This window comes from Gilbertella persicaria, assembly GCF_025201335.1.
Source record: "Gilbertella persicaria strain CBS 190.32 chromosome Unknown B0P05scaffold_60, whole genome shotgun sequence".
NCBI lineage: Eukaryota > Fungi > Mucoromycota > Mucoromycetes > Mucorales > Choanephoraceae > Gilbertella > Gilbertella persicaria.
This window is the reverse complement of record NW_026252021.1, coordinates 44,265-62,822: the sequence shown is the minus strand read 5'-3', so window position 1 is coordinate 62,822 and position 18,558 is coordinate 44,265. Positions and strand designations below refer to the sequence as shown.

The following is an 18,558-nucleotide window of genomic DNA, read 5'->3' as shown; positions in this document are numbered from 1 at the left end:
ACTTGTAAATATATTATTCTTTAAAAGCAGGATAATCTGTATAGCCTTTGGCTTCATGATTATAGAAAGTGGAATAATCAAAAGGAGAAAGGGGTTGGTTGTGTCTAATTCGATTAAGAAGATCAGGATTTGAAATAAAGAGTCTTCCAAACGCAATCAAGTCTCCTGTTCTCTCAGAATAGTCGATAGCATGGCTTATTGACGATGAAGAAGAAAAGCCACTTGATATGATAGGGCCTTTCCAGATAGACCTATAAGGAGCTGCAAGATCCTTATCCAGTTCATCGTCTTGTCTTCTTTCCATAAAATGAACATATGCCATATTCGGCCAATTCTGTTGTAATTGAGATAACAAGTAGCTACAAGTCTTGATAGGAAACTCTTCTGTGGCATCATGAAAAGCTCCACCACCTGGGGATACTCGAATACCCGTTCTTTCAGCACCTACGGCACCTGCCACTGCTTTGACAACCTGAAGGGTAAATCGACACCTATTTTCGATTGGACCACCATACTTATCTGCACGATGATTACTAGAGGTGTTGATAAACTGGTCCAACAAATATCCAAATGCAGAATGTATTTCAATGCCATCAAATCCAGCTTTCTCAACGGCATTGACTGCTGCTTGTGCAAAGTCATCAACGATGCCATCAATCTCAGAAGTTTCTAAAGATCTAGGCATTTCAAAGCCTTCTCCTAAAATACCAGTTCCTGTGGCAGCAATAGCTGATGCTGAAACAACTTGTTCTTTGTTAGAGTTAAGATCTCGTTTTCCTGTACGTCCACTGTGCCATAATTGTAAATAGATAGAGCCACCCTTTTGGTGAACCGCATCTGTCACTTTCTTCCAACCATCAATCTGCTCTTTGCTATAGATGCCAGGACCATATGGATATCCTCTTGCTGTAGGGCTTATAGCAGTGCATTCGGTAAGTAATAAGCCACCTGTAGAACTTCTTTGCGAATAATATTCCACTTGCAAATCAGTAGGAACTCCTGTTACTGTAGCTCTTAATCTTGTAAGAGGTGCCAACACAACTCGATGTTGTAATCTTAAGTTTCCCACTTTAATGGGTGACAAAATAGCTTTAGTTTTTTTGTTGGTCGTCATTTGATGCACTAATACAAAGAAAAAGAAAAAATTTACTACTATTAATCTGAAAGTCTAGACTGATTCATCAATTCGTTTTCGTAATCAGAAATATGAAAATTCGAGAATTGAATAATTTGACAGGTTCAAGGAATTGCGGGTGATGTAATTGTACATAAATTTTCAACAACAGACCCGATCAAATCTGAGATCAACTTATGTATCTCGATACAGTCAAACCTATGGAATTTAAGATTTTGTCTTTTTTTTTTTTGAAAACGCCAAATTCCTTGTTCCTTTTCTGAAAAAGAGTGATTAGATAAGAAGAGAAGGCAAATCATTGCACATGCAAACATGATATATTGTGTTCAATTTTAGCGGTATCTGATCCATCATCATGAGCTATAGTATCCATTAGTTATCTCTTGCATCCATTACATGCTACTTCTTAGTGAAAGTGGCTTGTAAATAGTTTTTAAACTACTACAATTCTTCGGAGGCTTCTAACCCTAGAGCTTTGTGCTTATTTTGCAAGGCAAAAAGAGAAACGGTATTTGAAATACCGAACCCTTCTTTTGGTTTGTATTTATTACTTGTCATGTTCAAAGTTGCTCTCTTTGGGCTCATAAGCGTCATGTGCTATAATATGTCTTAATCATGCACATGTTACGCATCACGTAGTGTAGAAACAAGTGCCCTCTTGCTAGTCAATATCTCCTAAAAAGGGCTTCTTTTCTATCAGTTACAGTGTGCAACGAATTTTGGATGTATATTTGAAGGCAATGCTCAGATTGAGTCGACGTTTTCATCTTAGCAAACTCGTTTTCTTCTCTTTGGAAGTACCTAGAGATCGTTTTTTCTGATGTTGGTAAGATTAGACCTACATTGGGGTCATTCCGAAAAATTCTTGATCGAGTTTTGTTTTTTTTCATCTTCACGGGCCTCCGTGGATCCCTCATGGGTCAAAAAAAAACAAATTTGATAAAACTACCAGACCAATGGTACCATTCGATTCCTTGGCTCAAAGGGACATGTTCTAAACAAAAAACAAAAAAAAAAAAAAAAAAAAAAAAAAAAAAAAACGGATCGTTTTAATAGTCTGGTTGTTGAGTAACGGCTCATCAAAGATTGGCATGTTTAGGCCCTGGATTGAGGGTTTTTGCTCAATGTCATATAAAACTTGTGAACAGCTACTGTCTTTAAAGCACTTAGTATAACTTCGAATGCCAAAAAAAAAAAAAAAAAAAAATATAGAAAAGTAGAAAGATAGGCATTTTATAATGCAAATGTGGGGGCAAACGAACACAGGATTTACCAGATGGTCATTTGTGGAGATTGAAATGAAAAGTAATTCCAGTTCTTCTCGCCGCCGCATCAAAATCGAGCTTTACCCGAAAGGTTCCCATTCGCATGCTTTTGTCTAAGATTTTTCCTGCTCGCTTTCCCACTGCTGCCTGCATTTTGTGTGGTAATCAGGAAACGATCTATCATTTCTTCTTTCGCTGCCCCAAAGAATTTCCGTTCTGAGATGCCTTGATCAGGGAGTTTTTGTGGCCAGGCACCTCTCTGGATCTGGTTTCAGATGCACTTGCATCGTTCAATTTTTCTCAGATTCGGGCTTAAACCAACTGTCCTCTTTCAGTAGCCATGGTAACCTTGATCGGTCTCTCTGAGATCTAGAAGGCCCATTGGGCTCATACCATGCAGAATCATCAGTTCCACTACCTCTCTGTCCTTCACAGCACTCGCTATCAAATTAAGCGTATAGCTGCTGAGAATGACCTTTCACCTTGAGAGGTCTCTCCTCGTAACAGCTGCTCTTTTTTTTTTCTTGATTTCTTTGTACTTTTGAAATTGTAGTCCCCTTTTGTTTCTTTTGACCCTCTTATAATAAATGATTATCGAGCACCTCTTTTAATGGGTCCCTCTCAGGACCACTGATACGTGCGGCAAATAAAATCATTAAAAAAAAATCGAGCTTTTGCTGGGAACTCTATAAAAATGCAGTTGTTGAGCTTTGGTGTAGTGACGAAAGTTGTGGATTTTTGCATTGTGAGTCTATTGATATAAAGAACACAGCAGTTTTGTTGCTGAAATACTGAGCAAATAGGCAAAAATGCTCACGAGGTTTTTCGTTCCTACCGTATCACTTTTATAGTACGATTGTTACGCAAATACACATGCCAAAAACTAGTGCTTTTGACGCATATGTTGAGTGTTTAGACTTGTCGATAGCTCCATTTTTCGTCTTGTAGCGTCAAAAAAAAAGGATCTAACATTGTCAAACTCAAGATTTCCATGAGTAATACCCTTTGGTTAAAAGGTCATTTTGGCTATTTCTGACAAGTCGCTTTTTTTTGTTGTTGTCCAAATCAATTCCAAAGATACCATAGATGTTAGTAAACATGGTTTCTAGGTATTTAGAGCATTTATGTGTGTCTAAACAGGCTTTGTGTTACCTTTTTCCGCCCACTTTAAGATAGAAAAGATATGTCTATTTTAAGAGGTTTAATGTTCTTTGCATAATTTAAACAATCCTTTTATTCAAAAGTGGTCATTTTCTCAAAAAGAGCATTGAATGGATGGAATACTTGTCTGAATCAACTTTTGAAAGAGAGATGTATTGTTCAACATAGACATACATCAGTCAGCACTAGGGAGAGGGGATTCCTTCATTCTATTATTTCCAAACTGTCACAGCACAAAGGGGTAAACTTGTAAAATAGTCATTGAGAAACAAACGTCAACTATAAAGAATGACTCAGTATTAGTGTTAGGAGAATTCAATCATAACGGTAAGAAGATCATCTAGACTGGTTTTTGTTGTATAAGGCGAAACCGTTGTTATATGAACAACACTGGAATAAGCACAGCAGCCAAGTATAATTCTGAAAATACTTGTCAAATAACCATTGAATTCTAGTTTCAATGCCTATCAGAAATACAAGTGCATTTCTCTCTTTTTTTTTTGTGTGTGTTACTTGTTTAAACATCCGTCAGTAACCAAAAATAGTATGTGCCAATCATTATCAAACAGGTCAACAAACTTATTATTAATCGTTCTTTTTTTTCTTTCTTTCTTTTTCTTTTGGCCTTCTTCTCTCCTTTTTTTTTTTTATATGCGCACACCTGCTTATATATTTCCAACGCTAGACGACGAACCCATAGTACCCAGCTTGAGTGACTACCATACAAAAGAAAAAACGGCTACTTCATCTGCTATTATGGATCACCAAACAACCAACACGACCTTAAGAACAACTCAAAAACCTTTGTCCAAAGAGGAGACAGAAGAAATAGAGTTGGACGCATTGATTAAAGACAAAGCACCTCGAGAATTTGAAGAAGAATCCCAAACATTACATAAACGAGACTATGGCAATTTTGCCCTGCTTGTCGTATTATGTAAGATCAAGATATACAAACAGAAGGAACTGACAAGTGTATAGATCTATTGCAAGGTATTCCTGTGGGCCTGTCGTTTGGTTCCATTCCATTTTTATTAAAGGCCAAATTGTCTTATTCACAAATTGGTATCTTCTCGCTCTCTTCATGGCCTTATTCGCTCAAATTGCTTTGGTCTCCTATTGTGGATGCTGTCTATAACCCTACCTTGGGTCGTCGTAAGTCATGGATTGTGCCTATCCAAATCCTGACTGGCATCTTGTTCTATCTACTCGGTAACCATATCGACCAAATGATGAATGCAGAACATGTTCCAATCTATACACTGATGTATTCATTCTTGACAACCATCTTCTTTTGTGCTACTCAAGATATTGCTGTGGATGGATGGGCATTGACTTTATTGTCGAAAGACTCACTTTCGTATGCATCCACTGCTCAAACGATTGGTTTAAACTGTGGTTATTTCTTGAGTTTTACTGTCTTTTTGAGTTTCAATAGTTCTGAATTCAGTAACAAGTATTTACGCAGTGTGCCTCAAGATGTGGGCGTTTTGGGACTAGGTGAATACATGCGATTCTGGGCTGTAATGTATTTGATCATTACTGCCTATTTGGTGTTTTTTAAGAAGGAAATCAATGTAGAAGATGAAGAAAGTCAATTGGGTATTGCTGGTGTCTATTCTACTATTTGGAAGATCTGTCAATTACCACGTAAGTCTCAACAGTGATGTGTGCGTCCTATATATCTCATACAAAAAGGGGCGGGATATTAGATATGCGATCTTTTGTGCTTGTGTTGTTGGTCTCCAAACTTGGTTTTATTTGTCATGAGGCAGCTACTTCATTGAAACTGCTAGAAAAGGGATTTTCAAGAGAAGATTTAGCGTTTTCTGTCTTGTTGGATTTCCCTCTTCAAATCTTTTTTGGTTATTATGCAGCAAAATGGTCCAATGGAACAAGACCTTTGAAACCAGTAAGTCCATTTATGTAGTTGCTATTATTCACTCGTTTTCAAAGTGGCTTTATGCTTTCTATGGTCGTTTAGCATGTTCAGCATTAGGGATGTTGATTGTAGCTGGCTATCCTCAAGGTCAATCTGTTGGCATGTTTTATTTTGGTGTGATCATGCTATCTACAGTGCTTAGTTCATTCATGTCCACTGTTCAATTTGTCAGTATTTCTGCTTTTATGACCAGTATTGCTGACCCAGTCATTGGTGGCACTTATATGACAGTAAAGTGTATAGTCTATCTGAAAGCATGAACTAACATTTGATTAGTTATTAAACACCTTTAGTAATTTTGGTGGTACATGGCCTAAATTCTTTGTTTTGGAAGCTGTGGATTATTTCACTGTCAATACATGCTCATTATCCAATGATGCTGGAGAAGGTAAATAAAACATCCATTTCTGTTTGATTGACTCTATATTGTAGTCATTGCATGTACAACAGACACAGGCAAAGAGCTATGCCAGCAAATCCATGGTACTTGTCAAATACAAAGAGATGGTTATTATACTGCAGGCACACTCTGTGTTGTTCTTGGTTTAGTTATGTTAATAGGCTACATTAAACCCACTGTCAAACAGTTGGAGAGATATCCCAAAAAGATGTGGCGATTAAATTCAGAAGCCAAAGAATAATAAACCTTTTTTTTTTTTTTCTAATGATGAAACCCTTTATTTTTATACTGCTATTACACTATGTGATAGTGGTCAACTGTAGCTTATTTTCTTCGACTGATATCTATATTTCAACAAGTATGTCTTGTTATTGCAATACTATGCTAATCTCTATCATAGATCCTGTCATGGTCTATTCGAATGGAACAGAAGTTGATTTTGAGAATGCATATCTAAAGACACGAGAGTTTAAGTCTGGTATTGTTCCCTTTGATAATTTAACACAACCTCCTTCTTCAGGCTTAGAGGTATATCCATCTATGAGACAACTTACTTATCATGGTTAGGGAACACTCTATGATAGAGGCTATTCTTGTCAACTCAATATCACACTACCTAGCTTTTCGAATATGACGAGTAAAATAGCACTTGTGAAAAAGGGAGGAGGCTGTAGTTTCTATCAAAAAGTGTATTATTCTGAATTGGATGGTGCTTCTGGTGTGATTATTTATGATGATATTCCATTTCGAGAAGATGATAATTCAGGATCCATGGTAATGATAGCCTATTCTTGTATGTTTGCTTACTTGACCATAGAAAATACACAAAGGCAACATTACCATCAGCATGTATTACGTAGACTTGAATATAGGACAAGAATTAACAAGCATGTTACAATATGTGAACACCTATCCAATCAACAGTCAGGATAATACAACATTTCAACCTGTCATTCGTCTGACAATGCATCCTGCTGTAGGTGGATTTCCTAGTGCTTGGGAATTTACACTGATTATTGTGGTTGCATTATTGGCCATTAGTTTTTTAGCTTCAGGTAAAGTAATGTGTTATCAGAGAAGACTATATTTAGTAATCCTTGTATTTTTGCTTTTCTTTCTTTCTTTCTTTTTATTATTATTATTATGACGATTTTCTCTAAAGTGGGTATGCATTGGCACCTATGGCGTATTCGAAGGAGACAAAGAGCCATGTTTGAAAATGGTCTATTGGAGAATGCAACACCCATCATGCCTCAAAAAAAGACAATTGAACCTGCTTCACTTGCCTTGTTTCCAACTCGTATGATTGGTGATACACCACCACTTACTCGAGTAGAATCCAGCCGCTCTGAACGATCCTCTAAAGCTATTGAGAATGCAGAAACACTGGTATCAGCCACTCTTCCTGTAGCCACAACACCGAATACACCAGACGACGTATGTGTGATTTGTCTGGATGAATTTGTACTGGGAGAACAAGTAAGAAAACTACCTTGTGATCATGAATACCATTGTGAATGTATAGGTAAGGATAAACTACTCACTTTATCTAGTGTATTTAATAGAGAACCATAGACCCATGGTTAACTATCAAGTCTGCTTCATGTCCTCTCTGTAAGCATGATTGTTCATTAAATGTGCCTAAATCAGAACAAGTGGAGCCACCTTCTTATTCATCCAATTCATTCTTTAATTCACTTCGATCACATCACCGCGGTTCTCCTTCAAGTGCTTTTGGACCTACTATCAGTGCAGACAGAGCAGAAGAATTCAGTCGATCCTGGATGGCTCGTAGTTTGCCTCGAAATATGCGTCGACAGATTGAACTTGCTGCTGCTGCTCAACAAGAAAGTGTGATTGAATTGCCTGCTCGTATGACACAAAATACCCCTACTGTTGCTCAAGAAGCCATTGTCTCGAATGACTTGGAAGGCAATAGTACCATATCAAGACGATTAGGACGCAAATTGATCAAGACTTTACCTCGTTTTGGAAATAGCAGTAGTAGTTGATATATATATATATCTATCTATCTATTGTATGTATACCTAATAATGACTAGTCATCTTTGTCTTTGAAGAAATAAAGTTGATCAGTCAATGAGCTTTCTTTTTCTTTCTTTCTATTTCTTTTTCTTTTTCTTCATATGTGGTTCCTATATAAGATTGAAAAGAACTTTAACTATGTTAGTAAAAGTTATATGAGACTACGTCCTGGTGCTCAAACAGCACTTGTGCCAGGAACAAGGCACCAAGGAGGTGTTCATGTAAAAGTGGGACCAATGTCATTGGAAGACACAGCAAGTAGATCTTATGCATACGATAGATATACTTAAACTATACAGGAAAATGCTAGTTTTAAGCCAATGTTAAAGTTACTCGTACAAGATCTCGATGTTCGTGTCGATAATACCAGTGTAGAACAAGAAACCTATTTGCACGATCAACAGATTATTCATTTAGTAGATTCCGATGTTCAATACAAGTAAACATACATCTCCTTTTTTTTTTTTCTTTTAGAAAGTATATATGAACTTCTTTATGTAGGATCTGTTGGGAAAGAATAGGTGTTTATCACTTGAAATCCAATGATCAGGATGTGCATCAACAATTAGTGGAAGCAGCCAAGAAATATGGTAAGAACAACTCTATCTCATTCAATGACTGATTTCCTCTAAAAAAAAAAAAGGCTTTCAACTAGTAGACAAAATAGAAAAGGCCACACATTATTATCTAGATGCCTTTCTGCTTGAACAAAAAGATCAACCACCTTATTCTCTTTTGATGGCTCTTGCTATGCGAGTACCTTGTGTTACACTAGAGTGGCTTGAAGGATTTCGTTTGCATGACCATCACTATGACAGAAACCAACATGATAAGACCATTGAGTCATTCATGATTGACTACTATGGTCCCTTAAAACGACTTGCTATCTTGGGTATAGACGATAGAAGAAAGACCTTGTTTCATGGACTTGAATTCTGGTTTTTTGATCAACTCCAGTACAATAAATACAGCCCTATAGTCAAGAAAGCAGGCGGGGAGAGCAGAATAGCTAGTCTGGAGGAAGGCTTAAATGCAACAATTCTTCATGGTACTTTGTTTGTTCAGTATCCTCATTTGACAGAAGAATGGGCTCCTGTGCAAGATAAATTTCATCAAAAGTAAGTTTATAAGCCTGTTCAATCACTTATTTTCCTTAGTATGGACTGTACTCGATGCATTCTTGAATGGGAGATAGAATACAGTATCATGTATTGCTCAACCAATATCATGTGTAATCCCTTTTCTGATCTTTTGAACCGGATTTCAAGTGATGATCCTGTTTATAGATCACTAGAGTTTTCTTTAGATAGGGTTAAACTTGAACCATTGGATGATACTGTGCCTACAGACATGACATCTCCCATAAGAGACACAGTGGCTCTAAGGGACACATTACCTATAACCAACAGTATTTCTCCTATGCGAACTAATGCTACGCTGCCTCTGCATAATACATTACCTACGCAAGACGTAACACCCATCGATGGTAAATATGTCTATACATACACCATATATGCTTATAATACATGTATGGATCCCTTTATAGATGAAGACAAAAAAGAAAGTATATCTTGTGTTTATGCAGTATCATTACAGCCTAGTATCAATTTTGAAGAAGATGATGTAGATATGGACCCACCTACACCCTCTTTATCTGTTAATTTGATGGACCTTAGTAATTTTTATGACAACATGTTTGCTACTACAGCACAGAAGCAACAACAACAATCTAAGACAAAAGAACAAGAAGAACAAAGTAGAAAAGAACAGGAAGAACAAAGTAGAAAAGAACAGGAAGAACAAAGTAGAAAAGAACAAGAAGAACAAAGTAGAAAAGAACAAGAAGAACAAAGTAGAAAAGAGCAGGAAGAAAAACGTAAAAAAGAACAAGAACAAGAACAAAGAAAAGCTCAAATTGCAGAAAGAGAAAAGATATTAGAGGAAAGACAAGAACGATTAAAAATGGTTGAAGAAGAAAGATTTAAAGAACTAGAAGAGAGAGGAAAAAGACTAGCAGAAAGACAAAGACAATTGGGAATTGAAGATGACGAAGATGCTGTAGTTGAAACAAATGATACGATACCAACACAAATCAACACAAGTACACTGAATGCTTCCTATAGTCAGGTCGTATTTGCTCCTCTTGTAGTTAAACCTAGACCTCCTCCTCCTATTTCTCCTCAGACATTAACTGCCCAATCTAATCAATCCACTGTCAACTATAAGCGATTTAAAAAAGTACGCCAGTTTGAATCCAATGACGTCTATGACTTTGTTCCTATGGCTAGCAGTAGTCAAATGCCTGTCCGCAATAGACACCATCAAAGTAATTATACCATTCTAAACACTTACACTAAATGTCTTATAGATCAAGAACATACACTTGTACGCATTGAGAACACAAACCAGTTTGATCCTGATATTATGATTCGTACAACAGCAAGACGAAGAAGATGATAGTTTATTTATGACAATCTTTTCTTTTTACGTTTATATTTGCATTTCTTACACATACATGTACCATCACTAAGATCTGTTTCTGATTCTGTTGAACTAATTAAAGCAGTCTTTCTCTTTCTTGTATATTCTGCATCACTACTACTACTGCTGCTGCTTGAAGTAGACGAACTTGCACTACTATCTTCACTACTACTGGGTGGCAATCGAGGTATATACAGTGTAGATGCTAAGGATTCTGCTAATGCTGCATAATGCTTGTCTGACTCGCCTAATTTCTGAATCTCTCTAAATAATTTTTGTCCTAATTTGGGTCGGTTGTGTCGAGTGTTCAGATAAACATATTCTGCATTGGTAGAAGAACAAAAGTTTTGTGTGACAGCCACTGTCAAGTCTAAATTCATGACAACATGCGCCCAACCACCAGGCACAAAAATGGTCTCACCAGGTTTTTGCAATACTTCAATCATGCCCCACTTTTCACCTAACGTTTGAGTACCTTCCCGCTGTTTAAACTTAGGATAGACTTGGTCAAACCAAGAGACACCTTCATGATCGTAGGGCTTCATAGGTGGATCATAGAGCTCTTTAGGTGTGTTGGGCGGGAATAAGCACCATCGTTTATGTCCTTTAATCAATGCATTCCATGCTGATGTGCCCAAAGGATCCTTATGGATACTTTAAATGGATCAGTAAAGCATACCATGATAAAGTCGAAACTTACCCAGTACCACTTCTTGCTCCACCCATCACTAACCATCGATAAGGTGGTCTTCTATCACCTGTCAATTTAAACAAATCTTCATTGAAATACTTGGGCACTTTATAGTCATTTAGCAGACTAGATGGTTTCTTTTTTGTATTTTCAGAGGAACGAGAAGACCGATAAAATCCACTGTCAAAGATATAAAGAGGTGAATCATCTACAAGTCCATCATGTTGTGTGTAATATAAGAAATGCTTCATTTTCATATAAACATTGTTATTGTCATCATCATCTCCCACTTTAAACAATTGAGAGCCATAATTCTCTGATAAATACTATGCAATAGTCAGTATAAGTATGTGGTATAAACACATACTTTTTCAGTCCAATGCTTATTGGCTTTCCAATCATCTGTGACATGTGTGATGATTACAGGTACATTTTTTGATTCATACTTGTCAATAAATTCTTTTTTGCTAACCATGCGATAATCTATTCTTTCACATCTGTCGACAAAAGAATCAATCCAGTAATCCTTTTGATAAAAATTCCATTTTTGCCATTTAAACAAGTCGAGTTCTGCGGGAAAAAAAATTTTTTTTTTGAATACATCTAAGGATGCCTTTTTAGACTTACCTGAACGACATTTTAGTTTAATTCGATTGATTTTATGTTCATAACGGCTTGATTTTGATGATTTATATTTCTTTTTTGCTTCAATGGCTTGTGCTGGTATTGATTTAGAAACCATAAAGAAAAGAAAAGAAAAGAAAAAAAACAAAAGGTCTGGGGTTTAAAAAAATGGAACCACTTTTTACAATGTCAAAATGCGGATTCTGAACACTCAATGTGCATGTCTTTCTTCCAGAATCCACTTTATTGCACAAATAAATGATAGAATTGCTTGACAGAATACATTTACTTTGTTGTAATACACCAAGAAGGTAATAAGGCTAGTGTCCGAAGGATCTGAAGCTGACTTAGTGGTGTTGGTCTCTCTTTGACCCATTATTTGAAAAATACTTTTTAAAGTGGATTACCCACTTTTGTGCAACCATGTAGGTCAGAAAGATCAACAGTTACTTGTGAAAGTAGCACAAATGATGACTCTGTTTATAGAAGAATAAGGCCAAAAAGGTATGTCTGCTCGCTTCCTGACCTCATCCTTGTCAAAAACAGATACGAATACAATTGCGCTAAATATGGCAAGGATGATACAAAAAAAAAAAAAAAAGACACCAACATGAAAGAAGCAGTAGAAGGATGTTTGGAACTTCCTCAAGAATCGAAGGGTTTGCTGTTGGGGCAATTCACCAGACTAGAGTCCAACAAACAAGAAGATATGAAGACATTTGGATTGTCGTGCAACAGTATGGCAATCTAAATGATTAACCAGCCGTCAAACCATGCTTGTCGTCTACTCAAACTGGGAGAGGTGCCATGCGTTGATGAAGAAATGGCAAGGAGCTTCTCAAAGTCGCATGAAAGACCAAGGTAGTAAATACTAAAAGCTTTCTTTAAAGATATTCAACTAATTTTTTATTGGCTTAATAGGAGATCATGAAAGAAAAGAAAAAGAAGAAGGAAAATGCTGTCTGCCAGTCTAAATCATTTCAAACAATATAAACAAAGTCAATAAAGACCATTTTCTCTTTACTAAAAAAAAAAGGGGCGTTTATTCTCTATCAGTTACTTTTTTTTTGTTGTTTCGTAGTGTCAGTCTGTTTTAAAAACGCCTTGACTTGACTTGCAGTAGCTGTGTACCAAGCATACAAAACAAATGTCTGTAAGCCATGGAAAGCAGAAAGGGCATAACTTGCATTCAAAGACAATGGACCCTCAAGACGGGATTGAAATACCACAAAAGTCATGATCATGTGATAAAACATAAATCCACAAGCTAGAGTACGTCAATGTTGATCATTTTACTGTCTTTTTTTACCTGCTCCTCTTTTACAGGGCAACATATTGGGCATATCTCGACATAATAAACTAATGATGCCAACACTAGCTAAAGCTGCACCGTAAAAGCGAATCAACAAAACATGTGTGATATCCAATACTCGGTTAAAGAAAAAATCAACAGCGTGGGGCAACAGTAAGAGTTGGATTGCAATCGCACTTTGGATGACACCATGCTATAGAGCATTAAAAACAAATAGAATATGTTACCATCATAACTTACAACAGCAAAGATAAGATTAAGTGCACTCATGATACTGTAGAAAGAAAAATATATATATATAAAAAAAAAAAAAAAAAGTAATTTTTTAAAGTGCACCATTTATTGGGATTAGTTGGGGGGAAAGCGGTCACACAAACAAGTGCATGAAAAAAAAAATTAGGTAGATAATGGTTTACCTCGAGACTGTGTACCTTGGAAAAGATCATCAAAAAAGGCTTTTCTGCTGCTTACATGGGACATTGTCTTACTTGTTTTTGCATCCGTTTCTTGAACATTTGTGTCTGAATGAGTCTCTAAAGTTTGTTTTTTGGCAGAAAAGCTCAATTCATTCTCTTCGAAATGATCAAGCGCAGCCTTGTGCTTGCTTATAGAACGTTCAATCTCACGAATAGCACGTCGGATAGAGTACATGGTAGGTTTACTATGTATCTTTCAGTAATGATTGTTCATTGAATTTGGCTTTTTTTTTTTTTTTTTACCTTGTATCTTTCGTTTGAGATGTAGATTGTTCTAGTTCTTGCTTAGCCTTGTTCAATTTAGCAATCAAGTCTTTCATTATGTCTTCAAAATCAATGCATCTTTCTTCTAACTCTTCGTATTGAACCTCAAGTTCGTTTTCTTCAAATTCGTATGAGAGAGGTTGATCAAAGTTCTTTTCGTTCAAGTATTCTTCAATGATATTCTTTTTTGTTGAAACTAAACAAGAGTTAGATAGTGTAGACTATAAAGATAAAGCTTACTTTGATCAGTGGATTCGCATAGCTCTGTGGTTCTGTTCAACACTTGACGCAAGCGAGCCTGTGCGTCTCTGGCTTCATCAGATAATGTATCCATCATAGCACTAATGTCAGTCACATCAGATAACGTCCAGAGAAAATCATGATCACTCAAATAGTTAGTATCTTTCAATTCAAACGAATCTCTTGTTTGGAAAAGCAATTGCTTTGTTATTTGATCTGATAAATGCACAGCCTAATTTTGTTAATCTAGCTTGTTTAAAATACAATGCACTTACAGATTCAACTTCATCCAATGTTTCGAAATAAGCATCTTCAAAATCTTGAGACATCGCTGGTAAATCAACAGATTTCTTATAGCTTATAGAAGTTCTTGTCTCCCTTTCTCGAGTAGCAAACTCAGTGTTTTCAATCTTTTCTGCGAGTGCTCTCTTGGCTTGAACAATGCGTTCTTCCTCTTGTTGCTTTTCTCTTTCGATACATCGCTTTTCTTCAGCTTTTCTTTCTTCCTTTTGTTGTTTTTCTCTTTCAATATGATACTTTTCTTCAGCTATGCGTTCTTCTTCACGTCTTTTTTCTGCTGCAATACGTTGTTCTTCCTGTCGTTTTTCTTTTTCAACGTGTTCTTGTTCTCGTTTCTTCTCTTCTGCAGCTTCTTCTTCTGCTTTTTGCTTCTTTTCTTCTTCACTCTTTTGTTCCACAAATTCTTGTTCTTTAAGTGTCTCTTCTTTAGGTGTCTCTTCTTTAGGTGTCTCTTGCTTTTCTTCACCAGATGGTTGTGTTGGTTGAGAACTATCTTGTTTTTCAATCCTTTCAACAGGAGTATCATCAATTGCTTTCTGAATTTCTTCAAAAGACATACTACAGCTGACATTTTGAGTACCCTCATTATCACTGACAGTACGTTTATCTGATGTGTTCTTTTCTTCCTCGTTTGGTTGAGTAGCAGGAACATCTTTTGTTGTGGGCTTTTGTTGATTCTTGGATTCCAAAATAGAGGGACCGAATTTAGATGCAGCATGACGATCAGAAGAAGCTTCACCAAACAACTTTGAAGGGGAAGAGGTAGCCTTAAATCCTCCAAAGGGTGTAGATGGAACCGCAGCGGCACTCAAGGCAGACTTGTTTCCAGGAGAAGAACCAAATCCTGAAGGTGAGCCAAATCCTGAGGGAGAGCCAAATCCTGATGGAGAACCAAATCCTGAAGGTGAACCAAATCCTGAAGGTGAACCAAACCCAGATGACGAACCAAAACTAGCAGCACCAAATGTAGGTGTAGAAGAAGTCGGATTAATGCCCAAGTTATGACTAAAAGAAGGTAACTTCTTTGTCTCTGACGAGTTTGATTTAGCAAGCGAGGAGAATGATACTGTCTGTGCAGGTGAGCTACCAAATGCAGAACCAGTGCTGCCAAATCCAAAGCCAGAAGTAGATCCAAATTTAGGTGGATCTGACATGGATGAAGTGGGTCTACCTGAAAAAGTACTTGCATTCGCAATGGGCGAAGAAGAAGTACGCAGTGTGCTGAAGGTAGGGATCTTTGTGTCTGAAGAGAAACCAAATGCAGATGTTGGTTTGTTGTCTGTAGTAGTAGTAGTAGATATTGGCTTGCTGTTGTCTGTAGATGTCGACTTATTATCGTCTGTTGCAGGTGGAGCAGGGATCTGATATACATCCTTTGCTGTGACCATACCTGAGTATTGTTGATTCTCCTTGGCTAAATCAGAATTGTAGATGTAATAGCTACAGATAAGTCCTTCTGTTGTCAAAATGTATAATACAGGAGCAGCAGGAACAGGCTCTTCACTTTCTGCAGCATCAAAAGGAGGCAAAGGTTCTGATGCAGAGTAATCAATAGCCAAACCTAATGGATAAGTATCTGTTACATCATCGTCTGACATGGGCAAAGCAGGTGTGGATTCACTTTCTAATAACCAAGTAGCCCATTCACCTTCGCCATCTTGGCCAATAAGGCCTAGATCAGTGGCGCCTGAATTAGCCAAAATGATCAATGTTTTAGCATGAGGACCAAAATCACGCAAGACACAGGCATAAAAATGACTGTCGGGTGTGTCAAGACCAAAGATAGGAGTGACATCGTCCAACATCAAGTATCTTTCATCATCACTGGTGCTTTTAGTGTTGATAATATAAGCTGTATGAACAGGATCTCCATCGCCACTGTTGTCTTGTGGTCTAGAGTAAATGATTAAAAATACATGATTCTCAACCCAGACAACTGCATTGACTATCATCATTTGTTTAGCCAAAATGTATCAAGAAATAACACATACCAAATCTGTCTTTTTCTTCTTCACCAGAACCAGCCTTCATAGCTACAGGAGGTGGGATTTCGTCCTTTTTCTCACCAGCAAGATCAAATGTATAAACATGGCCATTATGAGCACCACAAGCAATGCGTTTTCCCTTAGGGGACCAACACATAGTGATAGTATCTGACATGGTGGCGACAATTTCCTTTTGCATATAACGAATCAATTGACATTGGCTGTCTTTGGTAATCACTGCTACTATATCTGGAAATGCTTCAGGATTAGGTTGAATATAGCTGATATCTGCTTGTAATGTGTGTGACTGAACTGGTTTCGCTTGTTCTTTCTATCAAATGTGTTTGTGAGCGATAGATTGTTATTATTATTTTAAGCAAATTTACTTGTTGAACAATATCGCAAATGTTGTATGTCAAAAGAATTCCACCAGCAACACCAATAAAGAGTTGAAGTTCGTTAGCTGATAAAGCAACCACATTGACTTCTCCTTCTTCTATATTGACATGGATAGTTTCTTCTAAAGGAACTGTCTCGCTTTGTGCTGTCTTGTAGACAAGTGAACGTAACTTTTCTGTTTGTGCCAAGGTGAAGCCTACATTGTTTTAAATACACGCGTCATTATTCAATAAATAATAGACTACCTGAACAAGAACCAGCTATAAAGTAGCCATATTGACTTGAACAAGCAAGCAATGAAGCACATATTTGATTTCTTGTGGTATGAAACTGAGAGTTATCAAGCTTCACTTTGACATCAGGAACTAGGCTTTTAAAGCGAAAAAACTATCTCAGAAAGCGTTAGCTTTTTTTTTATTGTTATTATTGACAAAGTATTCCTACGTCGACTACTTTTTGTTCTCCAGAATCAAAAGTATCTTCTTGTTGTAACACTTCGTATGGGTTTGACATTGTATAAAGAACGCGAAAAAAGAAAAATGTTTTTTTTTAGGCGTAGATCTAATTGTTCTTCAGCAGTCTCTCTTGGTGTGATTATGCAAAAAAAAAAAAAAAAAAAAAAAAAAAAAAAACTTTATTTTCTATAGTTTTCAAACAATTCTGTTGCTTTAACAAGATCCACATTTCCACCACAAAGAATGATGCCAATACGCTTCACATTATCTTTTTGATTCTTTCTTGAAAGTCCTTATTAAATATGGTTACGGCAACACCAACAGCAGCACTGGCTTCAATACAAAGCTTCATACGACCCCAAATCAATTCCATTGTATTGATAATTTCCTTCTCAGTCACTGTAAACACATCATCTACATGCTTGTGAATCTCAGAATAAGCAATATCACCCAAGTTAGTCAACAAACCATCAGCGACAGACTCTGATTGAGCATTGGTTAATCGTTCATGCTTTTTGAAGGAACGATAGCAATCGTCTACCAAAGAGGGTTCTGCAGCATACACCTTGATGTCGGGTCTTAGAGATTTGGCAGCAATAGAGCAGCCTGTCAACATACCACCACCACCAACAGGCACAATAATAGCATCTAAATCGTTGACTTGAGATAACAACTCAAGAGCAATGGTGCCTTGACCAGCGATGACATGAGGGTTGTTAAAGGGATGAATAAAAGAGGCATTCTTTTCTTTTCTGACTCTCTCTGCCTAAAAGCAAAAATGTCAAATCCTCTTATGCCTATCAATGATGTTGTACTTACTGTTTCTTCTCGTACAGATTGAAGTGGTTCACATTCAATAATATGAGCACCATAGGCAGCAACGGCCACTTTCTTGACATCAGGGGTTGTGTTGGGCATAACAATATAAGCAGGAACACCTCGGTTCTTGGCAGCTAAAGCAATAGCTTGAGCATGGTTACCACTTGAATGACAAACAACACCATTAGCAGCTTCTTCATCCGTTAACACAGCAACAGCATTGGATGCACCTCTGTATTTGAATGCTTTTTTTTATAGAGTTAAACAACTTGTTGTTTTATTTGTCCTTACATCCAGTCTTTTGAAACAATTCACATTTAAAGTATAATTCAACAGGAACATCTTTAGTAGAAGCGAATTCATTCATCGACTCACAAGTGAGAACTGGCGTACGGTGAACATGAATACGCTCAGCAGCTTGGATAATATTTTCTAGAGTAATTTGAGCCATCGTTTAGAAAAAAAAAAAGGGGGGAAAGAAAAAAGCTTATGGGAGAATAAATGAATACCTTTTTTTTTTATACGCAACATGCAATCAACTCCGAGAAGACAAAAGATGACACA

General features: G+C 36.9%; 8 protein-coding genes across 8 annotated transcripts; 3 read left to right on the top strand and 5 right to left on the bottom strand.

Annotated features, from left to right (window-relative positions):
* Positions 1-13: 13 nt before the first annotated feature.
* Positions 14-1,693, bottom strand: B0P05DRAFT_581783 (uncharacterized protein; the record flags this gene model as incomplete). Its single annotated transcript, XM_051582135.1, has 2 exons — positions 14-1,089; positions 1,687-1,693. 2 exons carry the CDS (start codon positions 1,691-1,693, stop codon positions 14-16), a joined length of 1,083 nt encoding a protein of 360 aa, XP_051430306.1.
* A 2,463-nt stretch (positions 1,694-4,156) lies between these two features.
* On the top strand, positions 4,157-6,149 carry B0P05DRAFT_561186 (acetyl-coenzyme A transporter 1). Its single transcript, XM_051580456.1, has 6 exons — positions 4,157-4,498; positions 4,543-5,211; positions 5,274-5,473; positions 5,518-5,733; positions 5,780-5,891; positions 5,936-6,149. Exons 1-6 carry the CDS (start codon positions 4,213-4,215, stop codon positions 6,142-6,144), a joined length of 1,692 nt encoding a protein of 563 aa, XP_051430305.1. The 5' UTR covers positions 4,157-4,212; the 3' UTR covers positions 6,145-6,149.
* A 643-nt stretch (positions 6,150-6,792) lies between these two features.
* Positions 6,793-7,478, top strand: B0P05DRAFT_479495 (uncharacterized protein; the record flags this gene model as incomplete). Its single annotated transcript, XM_051575068.1, has 2 exons — positions 6,793-6,958; positions 7,066-7,478. The coding sequence occupies 2 exons, from the start codon at positions 6,793-6,795 to the stop codon at positions 7,476-7,478; spliced, it is 579 nt and encodes a 192-aa protein (XP_051430304.1).
* A 915-nt stretch (positions 7,479-8,393) lies between these two features.
* On the top strand, positions 8,394-10,765 carry B0P05DRAFT_303912 (uncharacterized protein). Its single transcript, XM_051573482.1, has 5 exons — positions 8,394-8,538; positions 8,592-9,066; positions 9,106-9,434; positions 9,495-10,274; positions 10,317-10,765. Exons 2-5 carry the CDS (start codon positions 8,687-8,689, stop codon positions 10,403-10,405), a joined length of 1,578 nt encoding a protein of 525 aa, XP_051430303.1. The 5' UTR covers positions 8,394-8,538; positions 8,592-8,686; the 3' UTR covers positions 10,406-10,765.
* Positions 10,414-11,862, bottom strand: B0P05DRAFT_479538 (uncharacterized protein; the record flags this gene model as incomplete). The annotated part of the gene is made up of 4 exons (XM_051575073.1): positions 10,414-11,083; positions 11,130-11,446; positions 11,488-11,690; positions 11,748-11,862. The coding sequence occupies 4 exons, from the start codon at positions 11,860-11,862 to the stop codon at positions 10,414-10,416; spliced, it is 1,305 nt and encodes a 434-aa protein (XP_051430302.1).
* Positions 11,863-12,761: 899 nt separating this feature from the next.
* B0P05DRAFT_561144 (uncharacterized protein) lies at positions 12,762-13,338 on the bottom strand. The gene is made up of 3 exons (XM_051580455.1): positions 13,297-13,338; positions 13,054-13,249; positions 12,762-13,011 (listed from the first exon to the last, which is right to left on the bottom strand). The coding sequence occupies exons 1-3, from the start codon at positions 13,324-13,326 to the stop codon at positions 12,797-12,799; spliced, it is 441 nt and encodes a 146-aa protein (XP_051430301.1). The 5' UTR covers positions 13,327-13,338; the 3' UTR covers positions 12,762-12,796.
* A 36-nt stretch (positions 13,339-13,374) lies between these two features.
* Positions 13,375-17,306, bottom strand: B0P05DRAFT_561141 (uncharacterized protein). Its single transcript, XM_051580454.1, has 8 exons — positions 17,165-17,306; positions 16,966-17,107; positions 16,708-16,916; positions 16,328-16,652; positions 14,312-16,281; positions 14,037-14,268; positions 13,776-13,992; positions 13,375-13,717 (listed from the first exon to the last, which is right to left on the bottom strand). The coding sequence occupies exons 1-8, from the start codon at positions 17,231-17,233 to the stop codon at positions 13,453-13,455; spliced, it is 3,429 nt and encodes a 1,142-aa protein (XP_051430300.1). The 5' UTR covers positions 17,234-17,306; the 3' UTR covers positions 13,375-13,452.
* Positions 17,307-17,348: 42 nt separating this feature from the next.
* On the bottom strand, positions 17,349-18,468 carry B0P05DRAFT_561139 (tryptophan synthase beta subunit-like PLP-dependent enzyme). The gene is made up of 4 exons (XM_051580453.1): positions 18,286-18,468; positions 17,995-18,239; positions 17,486-17,941; positions 17,349-17,453 (listed from the first exon to the last, which is right to left on the bottom strand). Exons 1-4 carry the CDS (start codon positions 18,443-18,445, stop codon positions 17,355-17,357), a joined length of 960 nt encoding a protein of 319 aa, XP_051430299.1. The 5' UTR covers positions 18,446-18,468; the 3' UTR covers positions 17,349-17,354.
* Positions 18,469-18,558: the final 90 nt, after the last annotated feature.

What these genes read in the sequence shown, in the direction of transcription:
- B0P05DRAFT_561186 (XM_051580456.1), top strand. Translation starts at nt 4,213, where the DNA reads ATGCGCACACCTGCTTATATATTTCCAACGCTAGACGACGAACCCATA. An exon ending in GAACAAGACCTTTGAAACCA is followed by an intron (nt 5,474 to 5,517) that starts GTAAGTCCATTT and finishes TCGTTTTCAAAG; the next exon opens with TGGCTTTATGCTTTCTATGG. An exon ending in TTGGTGGCACTTATATGACA is followed by an intron (nt 5,734 to 5,779) that starts GTAAAGTGTATA and finishes ACATTTGATTAG; the next exon opens with TTATTAAACACCTTTAGTAA.
- B0P05DRAFT_303912 (XM_051573482.1), top strand. Translation starts at nt 8,687, where the DNA reads ATGGCTCTTGCTATGCGAGTACCTTGTGTTACACTAGAGTGGCTTGAA. An exon ending in AGACGTAACACCCATCGATG is followed by an intron (nt 9,435 to 9,494) that starts GTAAATATGTCT and finishes ATCCCTTTATAG; the next exon opens with ATGAAGACAAAAAAGAAAGT. An exon ending in CCGCAATAGACACCATCAAA is followed by an intron (nt 10,275 to 10,316) that starts GTAATTATACCA and finishes AATGTCTTATAG; the next exon opens with ATCAAGAACATACACTTGTA.
- B0P05DRAFT_561144 (XM_051580455.1), bottom strand. Translation starts at nt 13,326, where the DNA reads ATGAGTGCACTTAATCTTATCTTTGCTGTT. An exon ending in TTAATCTTATCTTTGCTGTT is followed by an intron (nt 13,250 to 13,296) that starts GTAAGTTATGAT and finishes AATGCTCTATAG; the next exon opens with CATGGTGTCATCCAAAGTGC. An exon ending in GCCCTGTAAAAGAGGAGCAG is followed by an intron (nt 13,012 to 13,053) that starts GTAAAAAAAGAC and finishes GACGTACTCTAG; the next exon opens with CTTGTGGATTTATGTTTTAT.
- B0P05DRAFT_561141 (XM_051580454.1), bottom strand. Translation starts at nt 17,233, where the DNA reads ATGTCAAACCCATACGAAGTGTTACAACAAGAAGATACTTTTGATTCT. An exon ending in TATAGCTGGTTCTTGTTCAG is followed by an intron (nt 16,917 to 16,965) that starts GTAGTCTATTAT and finishes AAAACAATGTAG; the next exon opens with GCTTCACCTTGGCACAAACA. An exon ending in TCTCAAACGAAAGATACAAG is followed by an intron (nt 13,718 to 13,775) that starts GTAAAAAAAAAA and finishes AAAGATACATAG; the next exon opens with TAAACCTACCATGTACTCTA.
- B0P05DRAFT_561139 (XM_051580453.1), bottom strand. Translation starts at nt 18,445, where the DNA reads ATGGCTCAAATTACTCTAGAAAATATTATCCAAGCTGCTGAGCGTATT. An exon ending in AATCTGTACGAGAAGAAACA is followed by an intron (nt 17,942 to 17,994) that starts GTAAGTACAACA and finishes TTTTGCTTTTAG; the next exon opens with GCAGAGAGAGTCAGAAAAGA. An exon ending in GTGCTGCTGTTGGTGTTGCC is followed by an intron (nt 17,454 to 17,485) that starts GTAACCATATTT and finishes CTTTCAAGAAAG; the next exon opens with AATCAAAAAGATAATGTGAA.